The following is an 18,202-nucleotide window of genomic DNA, read 5'->3' as shown; positions in this document are numbered from 1 at the left end:
CTCAGCTAAACACTAAATTCTATCATAGTTTGACCAAAAGTCCAACCGATCAAAAAGTCAACACAACTGATCACCATGTAGTGGTCATATACCTTCCATGACGTGACAATTCCTCAACAAAATAGTCGGGAAGAATCCACTCACCACGACATGGTAAGCAGGTTGTCACATCGTGGGAACTATCTAGAAACCACTTATGGATGAGTGACAACCATGATAAAAATTAAAACCACAAATATTTTTCATCAAACTGAAAATTTTAAAAACTAAACTTATATTCCTAAGAACCCAAGGGACCATTTTTGAAGATTTGTGGGATTATAATTTACTCCAAGCTTTATATTAAGCTAGCTGGAGCCTGGATGAGTTAAAGTCCGCGTAGTCCATACTTCCTCTCGGCTTCGACGGTGTGTGTATTGTGTGTAAAAACAAAAAAAGATCATGGGATCGGTGGCGTCAGCGTTGTTGGGAGGAGGAGAACAGACCCCCAACGACGGCGATACATCATCGGAGGAATCACGAGTTATCGAATTTCATTCTTCTAACCGCTGGCAGCTCCATTACAATCAGTCAAAACAATCCCCCAAACTGATGGTCGTAGATTTCTCGGCGTCATGGTGTGGACCCTGCAAGATGTTGGAGCCCTTTATCCGTTCTCTCGCTTCCAAATATCAGGAAATCGACTTCATCAAGATCGATGTCGATGAATTACAGGTATTTTTAATTAATATCATATCATAGTCATCTGGAACTGTTTGGTGAACCGATTAGGTCAATCCAACATTTCGATTCATAATTCCATTCCAATGAACTAATCTAACAAATAAGGTTTAGGTTTAAACCTTAATTTCAACGAGTCAGCGAAAAACCCTAATTGATCCGTATGAATTTAAGTCGTGGAGTTAGAATCTGAAGTCGATCAACCGATTTTGCTTCAATTCCAATTCTATGAATCCCGAACTTGAGTTCCCAAAGTGATATTAGGGTTAACTTTTTACGTGTTTTCAATTTGCTACCACTTTCTGTAATTGGTTACATAAATCGATGATGAATTTGTATCAAATTGAGACAAGGGTACATAAATCGTTATTGTAATGATGAAGATAGATTGGGCATTTAAAAAAAAAAAAAAAAAAAAAAACGGATGGATGATTGTAGGATGTGGCACAGCTATTTGGGGTGCAGGCAATGCCAACAATTGTATTGCTAAAACAAGGAAAAGAGGTGGGAAGGGTTATTGGTGCCAAGAAGGATGAACTGGAGAAGAAGATTCTTCAGAACAGGGAAGCTCCGAAATTTGCAGCTTGATTCGTATCGCTGTTCTCTAATGTTTGATTAAAAGTTATTTTGTGCACAATTGATATCAGAATTCAGAATTGTACCAAATAAATTAATCGTTTATGTTTAGTATGAATTCTCCAACGTTTTTTAACTACTTGAATTAATTATTGGTGATGTTGGTTGATATAAAGGTCTTTATCAATATATAATATGGTGATATTGGCTTCGATCCTTGTTTCTTGTTGTTTCGATGCAACCTAAAACAAAACAAATGCAAGAGTTATTTGGATGCTTATCAAATAAGTTAATTGATTATGGCTTTGTTCGGATGAATTTTATTGAATGCGTTACTCTTCTAGAACAATTCATGCAAGAGCCATGGGAAAAACTTTACTAATGTACTCGTCAACCTCTATACTCTGATATTTAATGCATTGAAAATGAAAAATTAAAGATCGGGCCGCTTTTATAGAGACTGCATACCTTAATGATGTTAAAATATCATTTATGTTAACTACCATGGTGATGCTTTAGAGGAATGGTTTGAAGAGGACAAAGATTAAGTGGTAAGTAATCATGTATTGAGAGGGAAGAGAATCATCATTGTGTGTCAGATAACTTGGCAGTTGATCTTGAATATGAGGATGAAATCAATTGTGTGAACAAGACAAGATTGACAAATTCTTGAGTAAGTTAGATCCTATTCAAAAATCTTGGCAGTTGATCTTGAATATGAGAATGAAATCAATTGTTTGAACAAGACAAGGGTTGACAAATTCTTTAGTAAGTTAGATCCTATTCAAAAACTAAAGTAGACGAAGGATGAATAAAACCATAAATCTGATGAGATTGATCGTGTAGTTGAAGTTCATGTCATCTTCAAAGATAATTTACCTTGGAAGAAGCATAAACCAATTTTAGGTTTGATATTTGAGATCCCTAAACAGCTTAAACACATGTTATGTAAGTATGTTGTAGCCAATGGATACCAACTTTGTTATAGAAACATGATAATATAAAACTATTAGTGATGTGTTATGGAGGCAAATGTAGTTTTAGGCTTCGGGGTTCATGGACAGGGGATTAACACTCTTTTCACTTTAAATCATTGAAAAGCGAACAAAACAGTGCTATGAAGTTCTATAACCATAATTTAGTTTAGTGCTATACAAGTATCTCTGTAAGTGTCAAAGCATGTCTTCTCGATCTCCTACACTACCCAAGACCGACGCCAAATGTTTTTATAACCTCTTATCTAAGTTGCATGATGCACATTTATTTCATTATGCATTATTTTCTTTATATAATGACTACCAACCCCTGCATATGTTACACATAGGCCCAATTGTGAGATAGGCCTAATTGTGAAACTGGATATACTCTTGTATAACACTAAACTAAATTATGGTCTTACGATGGAGTTAAACAGGGGCAGATTGGGCTTGATGGTTGCTTCTTAAAAGTTATTTGTACTAGAGAGTTGCTTTGTAATGTGGGCAGGGATTCAAATAATCAAATCCTCCATGCTTATTATCTACAAAACTACACAACACACAAAAGCAAAGCACTGGATGAAAATGAGAAGAACGTAAAGGAAATTGGTGTTCCCGAGTATCATTAAAGGAGAGAAGTGGAAAGAAATAGAAGGAAAACTTTTCCTCCTAACTTTCCTTCCAATCCGGAGGGATTTGGAGAGAAAAGAACAAAGTGTTTAATTTTCATTTCATTTCTTGCCAACTCGGGAATACCAAATACAGTTTTCTTGCACTTTCCCTTCTCTTATTTTCTCTCATTACTTTCTTTTCTTTTCTTTGCTAAACTTGGGAACTAGGCGTAAAGAACACTAATCCCAAGATCCTTTAAAACCTTTCACCACTACAGAAAAGAACAACACATCAAAGCAAATGATCATCCTTTTTGATGCTTTCAACTTGGACTTCGTTACTCGTAATTTGTAACTCAATTGTTAACCGGGTAATCTTCCTTTCCAAGTTTTTTTTCAACCAACTTCTTTTGTAGTTATTCCAATCGTGTAACCTTCTTTTGAAGCTTCTCAGCGTAAGTATTATCTTCCATCTATTTCAGACCCAAGATAGTTAAACGATAGTGATCATGTCCAATGGGAGGGTTACACTACTTGAAGAAGTTATAGTTATGTGTTTGCTTCTAATAACATTAAACAAACTTCAGTTAGGTTTTTATGAAAAACATATGTTCAATGTGCCCTTAAGACACCGTATATAACATGTTTAAGCTAAGTTGGACACCTTACACAAATCAAAGATATACTTACAAGTGAACTAGTGCAAATTTAGAACCTTGGCGTTGAATTCTCGATGGACCATGACTTACGTTCCATCGAAGGTAACATGCAGTCACACAATGGTCTTTCATCTGCATCAGAGTTGTTAATGCTCATTATCTTATTGTTGGTGCTCAAAGAAGACGCCATTGAGGGAGGTCTGATTTAGGGGTTTTGAACGTTTTTTTTCTAATCTTGAGTGGCACAATTGATGTGTATTTTTAATGCACTAGTTTTTTTATTTATAATTCCTAATTTGTCGCATCTAAACCACACCTTACAGGTAGTGAACCCAATCGAGTAGAGTATAGCTTTTATAAGCAAGGGTGTCGAACACAAGGAGAACGATAGTGAATTAATTTAAAATATTTGATTATAGGTTACAAAACACACGAAAGGAATAAAGAAATGTTTTATTAAATCTCAAACAAATAACTAAATAGCAAATCTCGATAAACTGGCAGGAAGACAAATCTCTTTAGGTACTTTGCTTTAGACAAATTACATCTTAAAATCATAGACAATTACACACACATATTTATTTATTCATGTTCACCGATTTCTAAAATGATTAGGTTCATGTTCATTATTACTAGTCCTTTAGCAAACAAGTCAATTCAAGCAGTGATCAATTGATTAAACTAACATGTTTCCTAATGTTCACGTAATAATAGTTAATCAAATTGGTTAGTTCAATTAACTCATATGTGGTTGGTCATCACACATGCTCACACATTAATTTATTTATTTCCTAATTAACCCTAGTTTCATGTTCACTATTCCTAGGCATATAATCTTGATGGTCATCAAAATCATAAGAGGCAAGCAATCAAGCAGATGTTCATACAACTCAATATACTGAATAATTAACATAAAATAATTGTTATTAACATGTAAGGATCCTTTAACAAGCTTGATAAGATAAATTAAACATAAATAAAACAATCCAATATAGCAATTAATCCATAAATCAAGGTTTCATCTAATCATAAACACAAATCAAAAGGTTTCAATACCAAAATCAGAAAGTAAAAACATAATAGTATCACAATGGAATGCTAAACATGGTCATGATAACAAACCACATGATTACCGTCACGAATCCGCTCTCTAATCCTTCAGATCCTCCTGTTAGCTGAATAGCCTTCCGACCGCCTTCTAGACCCTCAAAACGGCCAAATCTGTGTTACTTGTCGACTAAGGATCAATGGTAGTCAAAATCCCCCTTCTGGTTGTCCGGAATTCACTATTTACAACTTTTGGAACCGACTTACGTACGCTGGGTGTAAGTTGGTGTATGCGGTGCGTACTAAGAAAGCCATCCCGATCCATTCTTCGGACCCAAGACTAGTACACTGGGTGTACTTGTATCTACGTTGGGGACATAGTTATCATCTCAGCAGTACACTTAGCGTACTTCACACTATATTAGGCGTACTGGTTGCCTTCAGCAATTTTTTTTTTGCTTCTAAGCCCCAAATTCTGTTCCAATCCTTCCTCTTCCACTCTATCGACAACTAATAGCTATAAATTATAATTCAAAGCATTATAAGTACCTTTTAGTTCCAAATAAGAATATTAAAGGCTAAAATATGAAAATATGATATATATATATATATATATGTATAAAAATACACACATCAACAATGAATATAAAAGTATTGGGGTGGGGAAGCCTAGTAATTAAGTTATAAATTAGGTACCATGTTGGAAATAATGTGGTCAATATGGTGCCACATGTACATTTTCTTCCTCCTAAACCTGATGAAATTGGATACAAAGTCTAGGTAAATTAAGAGTTTGGGGATCCATAATACGAGAATAAACTTTAGCAACCAAATTAGGCCAGAAGTGATAGTTAATTAGTTATTGGTATTAGTCGTGTATATTATGTATATTGTATTTGTACAGAGTGTAGGTAGCTAAGTGTAAATATTTCAGGTAAACCTCATGTACACTATATATACCTCACGGTTGGATCAATAAAGTCAAGGGAAAATATTATGCATTATATTATGGTATCAGAGCTCCCTCTCTGAAAACCAAACCCTACCAGCCATCATTCCTTCATAATCTCTATCTCCTTCTCTTACTTTCGTTCTCTCTCCCTATGGCAGAAAAATTACACCCGACTCTCATGATCACTAATATCCAAAAAATTATTACGATTACTCTCGAGACGGAAAGCACTCAATATACTTCATGGGATGAGTTATGTATAATCCATTATCGTTCATTCCAGCTCATTGAACACATCGAACCGAAAGTTGCAATCATCTCCTCCTCCATTATTGATAAAACTAGTGCTGATAAACCAACAAATCCCAAACCGATGGATCCTGATCTATGGAATCGATTAGATGCCATTGTCATCCAATGGATCTATAATATTATCTCGAATGAACTCCTCAAAACTATTCTAAAACTGAAATCTAGTGCAGTGCATACATGAGCAGCCCTCAAGAGTATTTTTCAAGACAACCAGAATGAGCGTGCTCTCTACTTGGAACACAAAACTAGTCACCGCAAAGCTTGCAAATTTCTCAAATTGCTCTACTTACTGTCATGCGTTAAAGATGATCTCTAATCAACTTTCCAATGTTGACGCCCCTATCACTAATCAACGACTCATCTTACAACTTATTGCTGGTGTTACAGATGCATATGAAGGGATCACCATGATTATCTAACAAACCAAGCCTCTTTCAAAATTCTATGAAGCACACTCTTGTCTTATCTTGGAGGAAACACGTAAGGCAAATCATGCAACCCAATATGTTGTTGCTGATGCATCTGCCCTCAACGCTTAGACTCAACATACTCCCCCCTTACCTTACAAACTACTACAACAATGTCAATAGGGAACGTGGACGTAGAAAAGGCATTAGAGGTTGTGGTCGTGGCAGACGAGGTGGTAACTACATAGGTGGCAACTGTGGACAACACTAACAATTTTAATAATGGAATCCTGCTCCCTTCTAGCAGAATCAACCTCAGTGGACTCCTCGACCATCTTGAAACTTTTCTCCTCACGCATGGTTTCTTGCTCAAAACACACCGCCTTTTCCCCATCCTACCACTCAGCCATGATCATCACAATCACAACCCTTTATTGCTCCAGGTTTACTTGGCCCTCAACCACCACAACTACAAGATCATAATACCTCATAACACTCCTACACTTCTACTCATTTGGAATAAGATTTTCACATAATGATTCTTAACTCTCCAGACCAGAATTAGTACCTTGACACTGGCACAACATCTCACATGACAAACAATTCAGGTACTTTCTCTTCATATAATAAGAGTAATTTTCGAAATATCATTATAGGTAATGGCACGTACCTTCCAATCCAAGGCACTGATAATCATATCATTACCCCACCCTGTCCTCCCCCCTTCGTCTTAATCAAGTTCTTTATGTTCCTAATCTGATTAAAAACTTACTTTCTGTATTCGTTTCACAACCAATAATAATGTTTAATCGAATTTGACCTAAATGATTTTCTTGTGAAGGACTTGTGGACCCGGATGCCTCTTATTCGCTGCAATAGCTCCATTGATCTTTATTCACTTACACTCAAGTCAACCCCTCCACTCAAGTCTCCTTCAACTCTTGTTGCAATAAACCAAGATATCTGGCATATTTTTTTGGGATACCTGGGAGTTAATGTGTTTCGTTGTTTGAATAATTCCTTGTCATTTCCTTTTTTGTCATAAAAACTCTACTTCTTTTTGATAATCGTGTGTTATGGGAAAACATATTACATTTCCATTTATCTCCTACAGTTACTGTTTCTCCCTTTGACATTATACACAGTGATGTTTGGACCTCGTCAGTTTCTTCTTTCAGTGGTCATCGATATTATGTGTTGTTTTTTATTGACTATACAAACTTTCTATGGACTTATCCTATCTCCCATAAGTCCCATGTAACGCCCGGATATTGAGGTACATTGTTTGTAATCAAATTGTCACTTTAAGGATTACTACAACGTGATGGAGGCACCAACATGTAACGCCCGCAGATCTGGGCTAGTCAATTTAGAGGCAATAGGGGTCAAAAATGACTTTTCGACAAAAGATTATTTATAATGAATAGTCTTAACCAAGTTTTAGAATATGTGACAAGGTTTCCGTACATATAAATAACGCCGAAATCCGAGTTATAACGAAGAAGTTATGGCCCGCCGAAGTTTTACGGCAAAACCGGCACGGCACGGCACCGGAAGACGTAAATAGTGAATTTACGATAGAAGACTTTTTAGCCTTAGCAATCTAAACAAAAGTCGTAGAATATGTTAAACTAAGAGCGTCGATAAAAAGAACGCCCAAATCTGACTTCGTATGAGGAGGTTATGATTTTTCTAAGATTCGGCTTAGTAGTGTACAGCCCGAAACTCGAATTTTAGTTCGAGCGGTTTTTGGCTTACGTGAAATAAATGAGAGTTGAAGATCTCATTAATAGGAACTCAACGGTAAAAAGACAGACGAAAACGGAGTCCGTATGAAGGAGTTACGAATTCTTCGCGGTCATTTAACAGTCTAAACGCCTCGTACTGTTAAATTTAAGATCGGTCGAGAATTAGCCGATGGAGTCAAAATGAAAGTTGTAGATATTATTTTTACCTACGCGTGGATATAAAGAACGTCAAAAACGGAGGTCGTATGTGAAAGTTACGGATTTTAGAAGTCGGAAGTGTGTTGTGCGAAAATGGGTGATGTGGCACAATCTTGGCCATTGCTTTCTCCCCAAGTCTTGCCACTAGATGGTGACATGTGGCACCAAGTTCAGCCATTTTCACCCTATAAATACCACCTCTCTCACCCTCATTTTCTTCACACCTTTTCCATTCTTTCTTCTCTTTACTCTCTCTCTAGAACCTCTCTCTAGCCCCGAAATCCCTCGAAAAGCCTAGGGAACCTCCCTAGCACGAGGCGGAAGCCCCGGAGTGCTCGACGGCTCCAAGAAGAAGAGATTTTCAGCTCGGAAACGCTGCTCCAAGCAAAGCCTGGTTTTCTATAAAACCCGCTGTAAGTGAGCTACGCCTACGCTATTTTTAATATAGTTTTTATTTAATTATATTAACGTTATTAAGAACATATAATAAATACTTGGGCTATTATTATGGGTTATATAAGTATTTTTTTTAACGCTTATATAATAGTAATAATAGCTAGACTATTAATTAGTCTCGGCGAATAATAGACTAAAATCTATTGGTGATAATACTAGGTTTTGTCGAAGGAAATTATTTTAAAGTAAACGAAGCGCTGTCCGAGTACCGAGTCACCACCTTCTCAGGTGAGTGCATAGTCCCTTTCATGAACATGATTTTAATACAAGTATTGCTTGAAGTATTAATTATATGTTTATGTGCGAGTTAATTGATGCTGCTTGAAATTCGTGTTAAAGAACATACCTGATTATATTTGATAATTTAGGATAAAGAGTAGACCTAAATTAAATATGAGGAATATTGGGAAGTATATTCTTACGAGTACAAGTGAGTTAAACTCAGAGAATAGAAGTTAGTATATGTCACTTATCCGGGAGTATGGATTAGACATAGTCATTGTCCCTAGTCCGAGAATATGGATTAGGCATAATCATTCGTCGTTAATCCGAGAGTATGGATTAGCTATTGTCCCTAGTCCGAGAGTATGGATTAGGCATAATCATTCATCTTTAATCCGAGAGTATGGATTAGTCATTCGTCCATAGTCCGAGAGTATGGATTTGGTAAATTCGTTCATTTCTGATCCGAGAGTATGGAGTAGGTAAAACGACTAATCTTAGGTCCGAGAGTATGGATAGCCTCGTTGCGAGGATCGACGGGGTGGGATAAGAGTTGTTTATATATATGTATGGTGAAATTGTATATTTTGTAAATTTTAAACTATATATATGGTATAACATTGTGGGATTGAAATCCCTATGTGCTCACCAGGTTTCCCAACCTGACCCACTCAGTTTATTTATATCACAGGTGTTGATATGAAGTGACATTACACTGAGAGATTTAAAGAGATGTAGACCACTAGTGTGAATAATTGCAAGTTCTGTTTATACTTATGTTCCTGTATTAACGATGACATCCCAAACGTTTTAAAATGAAATAAATACGTTTCTTCGAAAATGTTTTAATAACGTATTTACCATGTTTTTCTGGGAACAAATTCCGCAACCTTTTTATAAAATGAAGTACTCTGATTTTTATAAAGCATAAACAAAATCGGTCTTTTCTGGCCGTGATTTTGGGGATGTCACACAACATGACGTGGCGAGGAGAAATGGGTCACGTGTTCATTCAAATCACCACAACGTGGCAGTATTAGCCATGATGTGGTGATGGCTGGCATGAAAACCCTATTTTTTAGGCTTTGCTCCCTATTTAAAGGAGTGAGGAGGCTAGTTTTTGCTCATCCTCAGCCTCCATCAATTCCCTTAAGCCCCAAAGAAACCCTAATCACTTTCTTCCATTATTGATCTTGTAACATCCCGATGTTAAGGTACTTTAATTTCAACCCTTTAATTTTATTATATTGCGTTTTGGTCCCTATGTCCAATAAAATATGCATTGGAGTCCTAGTGGCATTTTAGTAATTTTGGTAGGGAGGCGTACGCCATGTGTCATAGTGTGTACGCTAAGCGTACTAGGGCACACCATAGTATGTTAGGTGTACATCTATATATGCGGGGGGTACTTGCTAAATGAGGAAACCCTAACTTTTAGGGTTTGAATGGTATTTAAGCATCCTTATGGCCTCATTTCCCTTCACCTTAACAACCTCCACCCTCTCTTTTGTGATTATAACCCTAGAACCACCTTGTGAAACCATTTCAAGTATTAAAGTGTGTGTTTGTGTGCTTAGAAGAAGAAGGAAGGAACCAAGCTCATCTTGGAGGGAAGAAGCATCTTGGATCTGGAAGTTTTGCACCATTCTCCATCATTTCAAAGTATAAAGTTCATACCTTGATGGCTAGTTTACTAGATCTTGTTTATGGGTGTTTTTGTGTCCTTTTTTGGTCCCAAAAGTCTCATCTTGAGCATGACATATTCTGGACGTTTTGAGTTGTCCTTTCAGACCCTAGGAGGGGTCCTTAGCCATAAAAATAAAGGCCCATTGGTTAAAATTGCTCCATACATCTTGTAGAATGTCTTAATGGATTAAGACATTGATTTAAGCTCTTATTAGACATGTAATGTCATAAAGTTTGAAACTTTATGGCTCTAGAGTGTGTTTTGGTCATGGATATGAAGTTGGGGCGTAAGAGCTTAAGCCATTAAACTCTTAAGGAGGTTTTGGAGTTTGCGAGGATACGTCCCACATACTTGGAGTACGCCCCACGTATGAGGTTAACCACCCCGATGGTGGTCAACTGCAAGGGTTGGATTACGCCCAACGTACCTACGAAGTACGCCCTACGTACTAACACCATGTCAGCGCGGTTGGATGACTCGGTTGGGTTGACTCGGCTAGGTTGACTCAGCTGACTTAATGGGTTTGACCAGTTAACCTTAAGGGTATTCTGGGAATTCTAATTGAGTTTGGTCATTTGGTTGGAATAGGAGGTAGTAGGAGATGAGTTTTGGAGTTGAGATTTCCTTAAGATTTTGTCTAGTTTGCGAGGTGAGTTTTCCTCAATATACTTACGGGTCGAAGGCACGAAGGCCTACCCATTGGTTTGATAACATGATATTCGTTGATATGTTGAGTATGGAATAGATATGCATGCTAGTTTTGATATGCTAGTCTAGTAGATCGGTAGGACTACATGTGATACTGTCTGTATGATTATCTGTATATGTTAGTATCTGTTATATGTCGACACAATGTTTGGGTTGGGTTAAGGTTGTATTGCTCCGTGCAGTAGCCAAAATACCCTGGAGCAATCCAGATATGAGCTGAGGGCCGGGTAGGGCATGCCAGAATCATATAGAGGGCTCATGAGCATTCCAGATACAAGCTAAGGGTTGAGTAGAGCATGCCAGACTAACATATGTCTGGTACTTTGGGGGATCTCACTAAGCTTTGGCCTTACAGTTTTAGCTTATGTTTTAGGTATTTCAGGCGATCGCGTTACCGTACACATCCTACTGTTTGAATTATGATTTTGGAAAACTCTGATACTAATTATGTTTTGAAAACTATGTTGTAAACAATTTATGATTTTGGGTTGGTTTTAAAAGTTTAAAATTTTCATGATTTTTATGGATGTTACAAGTTGGTATCATAGCTTTGGTTTGAGTTAATTGGAGGAACACTCGTGTGAATCCAATCTCAAACTAAAGGAAAAATATTTTAAAAACGATTTTCAAAGTGTTTTCAAAAAGCATACAATGTGTACGATCAGCCAGAGCTAGTAAGTAGAACCTAAATTACCATGTTGTTATTTGATATTGTGATATGTTAAAACAACATACTTGTGATAGGCTAGGGATCTTCAGGAATTTGCATGATAGAATTACCTGGTTATATGGTGCCTGATAGCCTAGGGTTCTTCTTCATATGAAATTAACATCATTACTGTAGTTACTTAGTGTATGCATCATGGTTATACATAACTAAGATTCTATAGCCTGAGAATGTTTGGTTTAGCATTAATCCTATTCATGTATGATGAAGGGCTTAAGGTAGGATCATATATTCGACTGTCTATAAGGTCCAATGTTAGGTATGATTAGCATACACGAGTGTTGCAGGGTTGGTGGAAGTTTCATGGATGAGTTGTGAGGGGTCAGCCGGCCAGTCTCGAGATGTTTAGCCTTCCTCTAGGGTGTGAGGATTCCATGTATGCGTATGTTAGTATATATCGTTATTGTTGTTTTGATGATCATTGAGACAAATATGGGTAGGTGTGGAAGGTAGTATAAGCTCGTACTACCGAAAGCACATGATCTGTACGTGTAACAAGGAAGTCATAACCCCTAGGGCTTTGTTAAGAGTTGGTTCCATGATATGATATACATGTTATCTGATATCTCCCTGGTTTATTTTCAGTATGGTTATGACGACACGATTTGAGGCTGGATCCATATCGAGATCTGGAGCTGGCAGTCAGGGTGGGTTAGTTGTGTCCGAGGATATGATTAGGGAGATTCTTCAAGAAGAGGATGTTGTTGTTGCAGCCACCACAACCGTTGCCACTGCTGGGTTGGTACTAGGAGAGTCTTATAGTATCGAGACTTCGACAATATGAAGCCCCTCGAATTTAATGGAGTTCAGGACCCGATCATAGCCATGAGGTGGCTGTCTGACATTAAGGGGTGTTTCTTCACTTGATCTTGCCCACCTGACCAAAAAGTTAGGTGCGCTCTGAACATTTTGAGTTCCGGAGCGAAGGATTGGTGGAGAGTTGCTACTGGTTTGTATACATGCACCAACCGATGGGTTTTCGAGATACCAACCGATGGGTTTTCGAGAAAAAACGCCTTTCTCCATGAGAATCTACATGAAACAGTATACATGCACCAACCGATGGGTTTTCGAGATACCCGGTTCCCGAATAATGTGTGTCTCCTAAAGAAGTCGCTATATGGTTTAAAAGAAGCCCTAAGGGCATGGTATCAACGCTTGGCATATTATGTCTATAATCTCGGTTTTACACATAGTCGATTAAACCACTCATTTTTTATCTTTCAACGTGGTAGTCATACAACCTATCTACTACTATACGTTGATGATATACTCTTGGTAACATCATCCCATGAGTTTTGCCAGAAATTGATGAACCTTTTTGCCTCTGAATTTGCTATGAAAGACCTCGGTCCGCTCAACTTTTTCCTTGGTATTGTTGTCACACACAATCGGGATGGCTCCTTATTTCTATCTCAACAACAATACGCCACTGAGGTTCTTTGCAGATCAGGTTTTGAACACTGTAAACGCTTCATACTCTTGTTTACAGCTCATCCAAACTCAACAAAGATGATGAGAAATTAATTGACAACCCAACTAAATTTCAGCAACTAGCAGGAGCACTACAATACCTAACATTTACTTGCCCTGAAATCAACTATGCAATACAACAGGTTTGCATGCACATGCATTCCCCACTCACAGCACATTTCACTACCCTCATACAAATATTATAGTGCATTCGAGGTATTATTGTTTCACGGTTTGACACTAACTTGACGTCAGAAATTGGGTAGGGTTTATAGTGGAAATCTGGATACCCATTGGATTGTGTAAACACTTTCTGAACTAATATTTCTAACCTATGCATGGGTTACAAGAAATTCAGCCTACGATAATCCCAAGAGGACACTTACGAATTTAGGCACAGAAAACGTAAGCCAAATTGCAAGAGAATTATGAGTCCGTATGAAGAAAAACGAGAGCTAAAAGGTATATCCCTTCAAAGAGGAGAGTTGTTTTTATATAGAAAACAAGAAGTAGGGTTTTGTATTTAGGGTTGGCCGTCATGGGTTTCTTTGAATACAAATCAAGGGAATCCAAAATTAATGAGGAAATCAATGGTTTCCAAAACTGAAGATCTTAGTTAGTTTTATCATTAATCACCCTCAAGATCTTAGTCGGTACAGATGTATCTAGCTAGGGGCTTTGCCCCTTGGACCCTGCTAGGGGCGCTACCCCTAGACCCCGCCAAAAGGGCGCTACCCCTTTGGAAACCCCGAACCCAGGGGCGCTGCCTCCACACCCCCACCTTGTCATCGATCCGGCTTCTAATTCCATCTTATACATGCGTGCACTCCATACATACCCAAACATATATTAGAGTACAAATTACAAAGCCTCTTAGCTCACATGTAAGTTGCAATTACACAAAATGTCCTAGTGCCATTAAAATCACTAACACCCGATCCACTACCACATCTCTACTTTCCTACACCGACGCAGATCGGGCAGGTTGTCCGAACACCTGTCGTTCAACCTCCGGTTTCTGCAACTTCATGGGTAATAACTAACTTTCATGGCCCTCCAAGCGTCAAACTACAATCTCGAGATCTAGTGCTGAAGCCGAGTACCGAGGAGTCGCCAATGTTGTCTTAGAGACATGCTGGATATGTAGCATGCTATGTGAGCTATTCCACACCCCGCCTAAAGACATGTGTATTGCAACAATATCAGTGCAGTTTATCTCCCCGACAACCCAGTTCAGCATCAACGTACGAAGCACATAGAAATTGATATTCACTTCGTGAGGGAAAAAGCCGCCAGGGGTGAAGTTTGCGTTTTACATGTGCCTTCATGTTTTTAGATTGTAGATATTTTCACCAAAGGCCTTCCATGCGTATTGTTTGAAGATTTCAGATCTAGTCTCAACATCAGACCTCTTGTAATTTCGACTGTGGGGATGTATTAGTCGTGTATATTCTATTTATTATACATGTATAGAGTGTAGGTACCTAAGTTTAAATATTGTGTTTAGTTCTACCTCATGTACACTACATATACCTCACGGCCGAATCAATAAAGTCTAGGGAAAATATTATGCATTATATTAATTGGGCAACAATGACAATAACCCTTGATGTTTTTAAACTTAAACTAAATTACTAAAATTTTCAAGTCTATGATTATTTTAATCCACTATCTTTCAAATTAAAATCGGCTAACCATTAATTAGCTAGTAATCTTATGGACTAATTCAAGAAATAGCAACATACTTTACTTTCATTGCCAATATACGCAACACAATTTTTTTTTTAATTATTACAATGTGTAAGTCTGTAGGAAGTCAAAATAATTTACCATTTGTGTCAAGGAAATTACATGATTAATCAAACAACTTAAAGCATGCTATAATCATTTGTACATGGATCAACATAAACTTTTTGAAAAATACATGTCCAATTAAGAAAATTTTGAATCTTCAAACAGGAAGATGCAATTTCCTTTGTGTTTGGTACCTTTCATCTACCATGATCCTTCCAAGCACGTTGAACAAACACGGTTTATCTATGATCTCAAAAGTCCCATGTCCTTCATTCTATTGACAATTCTCGAAGCATCATTCAACCTATTCGCCCTTTCATAAACACTAGCAACAACAAGATACAATTCCTTCTTATTAACATTAGAATCACATTCCAATCTCTCAAACAACAACTCCACCTTCTCAAAATCCCTTTTCGCACCATAAAGACTCAACATCTGAAAATGCACTTCATCTTGAAAAACACACCCTTCATCCTGCATCTCAACATACACACCATTTGCTTTCTCAAACTCCCTCAACTTCCCATACGCATTTAACACAAGCCCAATCACATTCCCATCAGGAAAAAACCCTGCTTTTCTCATCTTATCAAACACATCAATCACACTAGAATACTTTCGGTTTCTTGAAAATAAATCAATCATACATGCATACACCGATATATCCTTAATCTCTCCAAAATTATACGCCTGGCGAAAAACCCATGTAGCCTCTTCGACCCGACCCGCTCCAGCAAGAATTGTAATGGCTGTAGCTCGAGGAATATTATCCGGGTGTTTAAGTTCATGAAGCAATCTTTTTGCATGCCCAATTAAACCAGCTCTTTCATAAGCTACAATCATGGTTTGATAAAGAACTTGATCAATTTCAACACCAGAGCTTCTTAGTTTCTGGAACAAAATTGCAGCTTTATCCAACTTCCCTGATTTATCCCATATAGAAATGATGGTTGAATATGTTATGGCATTTGGTTCTATCCCTTTACTTTGCATTTCTAGAATAAGATTATTAGCTTTCTCATGTTCGAGTGTTTTTCCATAAATCTTGATCATAGTGTTGTAAGTAACAACGTTTTGGCTGATATCTTTTCTCTGCATTAATCTGAATAAATGTATGGCTTCCCCAAAAAGTTCGGCTTCACCATAAACTCTTAAAAGGGTGTTGTAACTTACCACATTTGGTTCGATTCCCATCTTCCTCATGCCCCAAAATAATCTATCTGCTTCTTTAGCCATATCTAGTTGACCATATACATCTATCATGATGTTGCAGGTTGTAAGGTCAGGGAAACAGTTCATTTCTTTCATTTCTGAGAATATTGATAAAGCTTCTAGGTATTTTTGATTCTCGGTGTATATGCTTAAGAGTGTAGAGTAGCTTACTGTATCAGGTGTAACTCCAGCTGATCTCATTTCTTGAAGTAGCAATCGAGCTTCACGAAATAGTTTTGCTTTTCCAAATACGTTGATCATGGAATTGTAAGCTACGAGGTCAGGGGAGATACCTGATTGTTTTAATCTAGAGAAGATTGATATGGCTTTAGAATAATCACATAGTTTACGAGACAACTCAATCAGGTTGCTGTATAGTACAAGATCGCCGGATACATGATCATGTTCCATCTTCTGTAGCCAAGATAACGCGTCGTCGAACTTACCTTCTTTCCCGAAATGCGTGATTAAAGTGGAGTAAGTATACCTATCAGGTGAAAGTGCTCTTTGACGCATTTCATCGAACAGTCCGTAGGCAATCTGCCACTGCTTTGCTCGAAGCACATTACGTAAGACCACGTTATACGCGTAGACTGAAGGGGTGTATAAAGCTTGTTCATTTATCCAGTCAAGCAGTGCTAATGATCGTTGCCAATCGGTTTCACGGGAAAGGAGGGTCACCATGAACCGTATTGAAAGTTGTCGGGTTTTGTAAGGAGACAATAAAGCGAACAGTTCGTGCTCGTTTGATGTTTGATTGATAGATGATACCAGTTCGTCCATGTCTACGCTGTGATCTAAGTGACCCGTTTCTGGTCTTCGACGATAAGGTTGGAGAAAAGATGACGGTTTTAGAGTTGTGGACTTTGAGGGCTTCCGCCATATATCTTTGGTTGAGGAACTGGAGATTACGACGAATACTGAACGGTGGTGTAGTTTTTTCCGGTGACTCGTCGACGGCAAGAAGCTGTGTAAGTTGACTGCGATGTAAGGTATGGAAGCAGTAGTCAGTGACGACGCATCCATGTACATCATCTCACGGTTTCTCCGGAGCGGCGCCGTTCTCTCTAATTGCGGTGGTTGTTTGGATTTGACCCGCTAGAATTTTTCATTAGTTTAAGTGCACCCTTTGATTTTTAAGTATGCCAACTTTTACCCGTTTCTTGTTTTTAAATAACATTTAAAGAATTTAATCAACATATCTAAAAGACTAAGGTGTTGTTTTTCTGAAACAAAAATTTACGAAGTTTGTGGACGACTTCTGCAATCTTCTGCAACAGAAGACATGGACCAAATGGTTACAGACTGCAATAAAAAACGTGTTTGTTTTTTAACATCTACAAAGTCATACAAATATCAAAAATTTAAAATAAACTAATTTTATAAACCGAAAATAGCTTTTCAATACCGAAAATCTAATAAGTCTAGTTTAAAATATGGAAATAAATCCATATAACCAAATTAGTCTTACAATAACAATTTGAAATAAAATTCATACAACCAAACTTTAATAATTATCATTTCATATTCTGCATCAACTGCTCGATAATTTCATCTCGTAACTGGGTCATTTATTCACGGTCCACTGCACTACCATGTGTTGGAATCTCATTTTCATCATTATCAACGACTATATTGTTATTCCGAACCGACACATTTGGTTCATCATATCGTTTCCTCTTATAAAATTATAAAACGCGAAACATGCAAGGG

The 18,202-nt window shown here is 37.6% G+C and overlaps 2 protein-coding genes across 2 annotated transcripts; one reads left to right on the top strand and one right to left on the bottom strand.

Annotated features, from left to right (window-relative positions):
* The first annotated feature begins 345 nt into the window (after positions 1-345).
* Positions 346-1,432, top strand: TRX2 (thioredoxin 2). Its single transcript, XM_078980931.1, has 2 exons — positions 346-714; positions 1,159-1,432. Exons 1-2 carry the CDS (start codon positions 442-444, stop codon positions 1,306-1,308), a joined length of 423 nt encoding a protein of 140 aa, XP_078837057.1. The 5' UTR covers positions 346-441; the 3' UTR covers positions 1,309-1,432.
* A 13,855-nt stretch (positions 1,433-15,287) lies between these two features.
* Positions 15,288-17,601, bottom strand: LOC145032199 (Tetratricopeptide repeat (TPR)-like superfamily protein). Its single transcript, XM_078980929.1, has one exon. It carries the CDS (start codon positions 17,522-17,524, stop codon positions 15,518-15,520), a length of 2,007 nt encoding a protein of 668 aa, XP_078837055.1. The 5' UTR covers positions 17,525-17,601; the 3' UTR covers positions 15,288-15,517.
* Positions 17,602-18,202: the final 601 nt, after the last annotated feature.

The sequence above is a fragment of the Lactuca saligna genome, chromosome 2 (assembly GCF_052625555.1).
Source record: "Lactuca saligna cultivar CGN05327 chromosome 2, ASM5262555v1, whole genome shotgun sequence".
NCBI classification, from domain to species: domain Eukaryota; kingdom Viridiplantae; phylum Streptophyta; class Magnoliopsida; order Asterales; family Asteraceae; genus Lactuca; species Lactuca saligna.
This window is presented reverse-complemented; position numbering and strand designations above follow the sequence as displayed.

Coding starts and splice junctions, on each gene's coding strand:
- TRX2 (XM_078980931.1), top strand. CDS start 442: ATGGGATCGGTGGCGTCAGCGTTGTTGGGAGGAGGAGAACAGACCCCC. Junction 715..1,158: donor TCGATGTCGATGAATTACAG/GTATTTTTAATT, acceptor GGATGATTGTAG/GATGTGGCACAGCTATTTGG.
- LOC145032199 (XM_078980929.1), bottom strand. CDS start 17,524: ATGATGTACATGGATGCGTCGTCACTGACTACTGCTTCCATACCTTAC.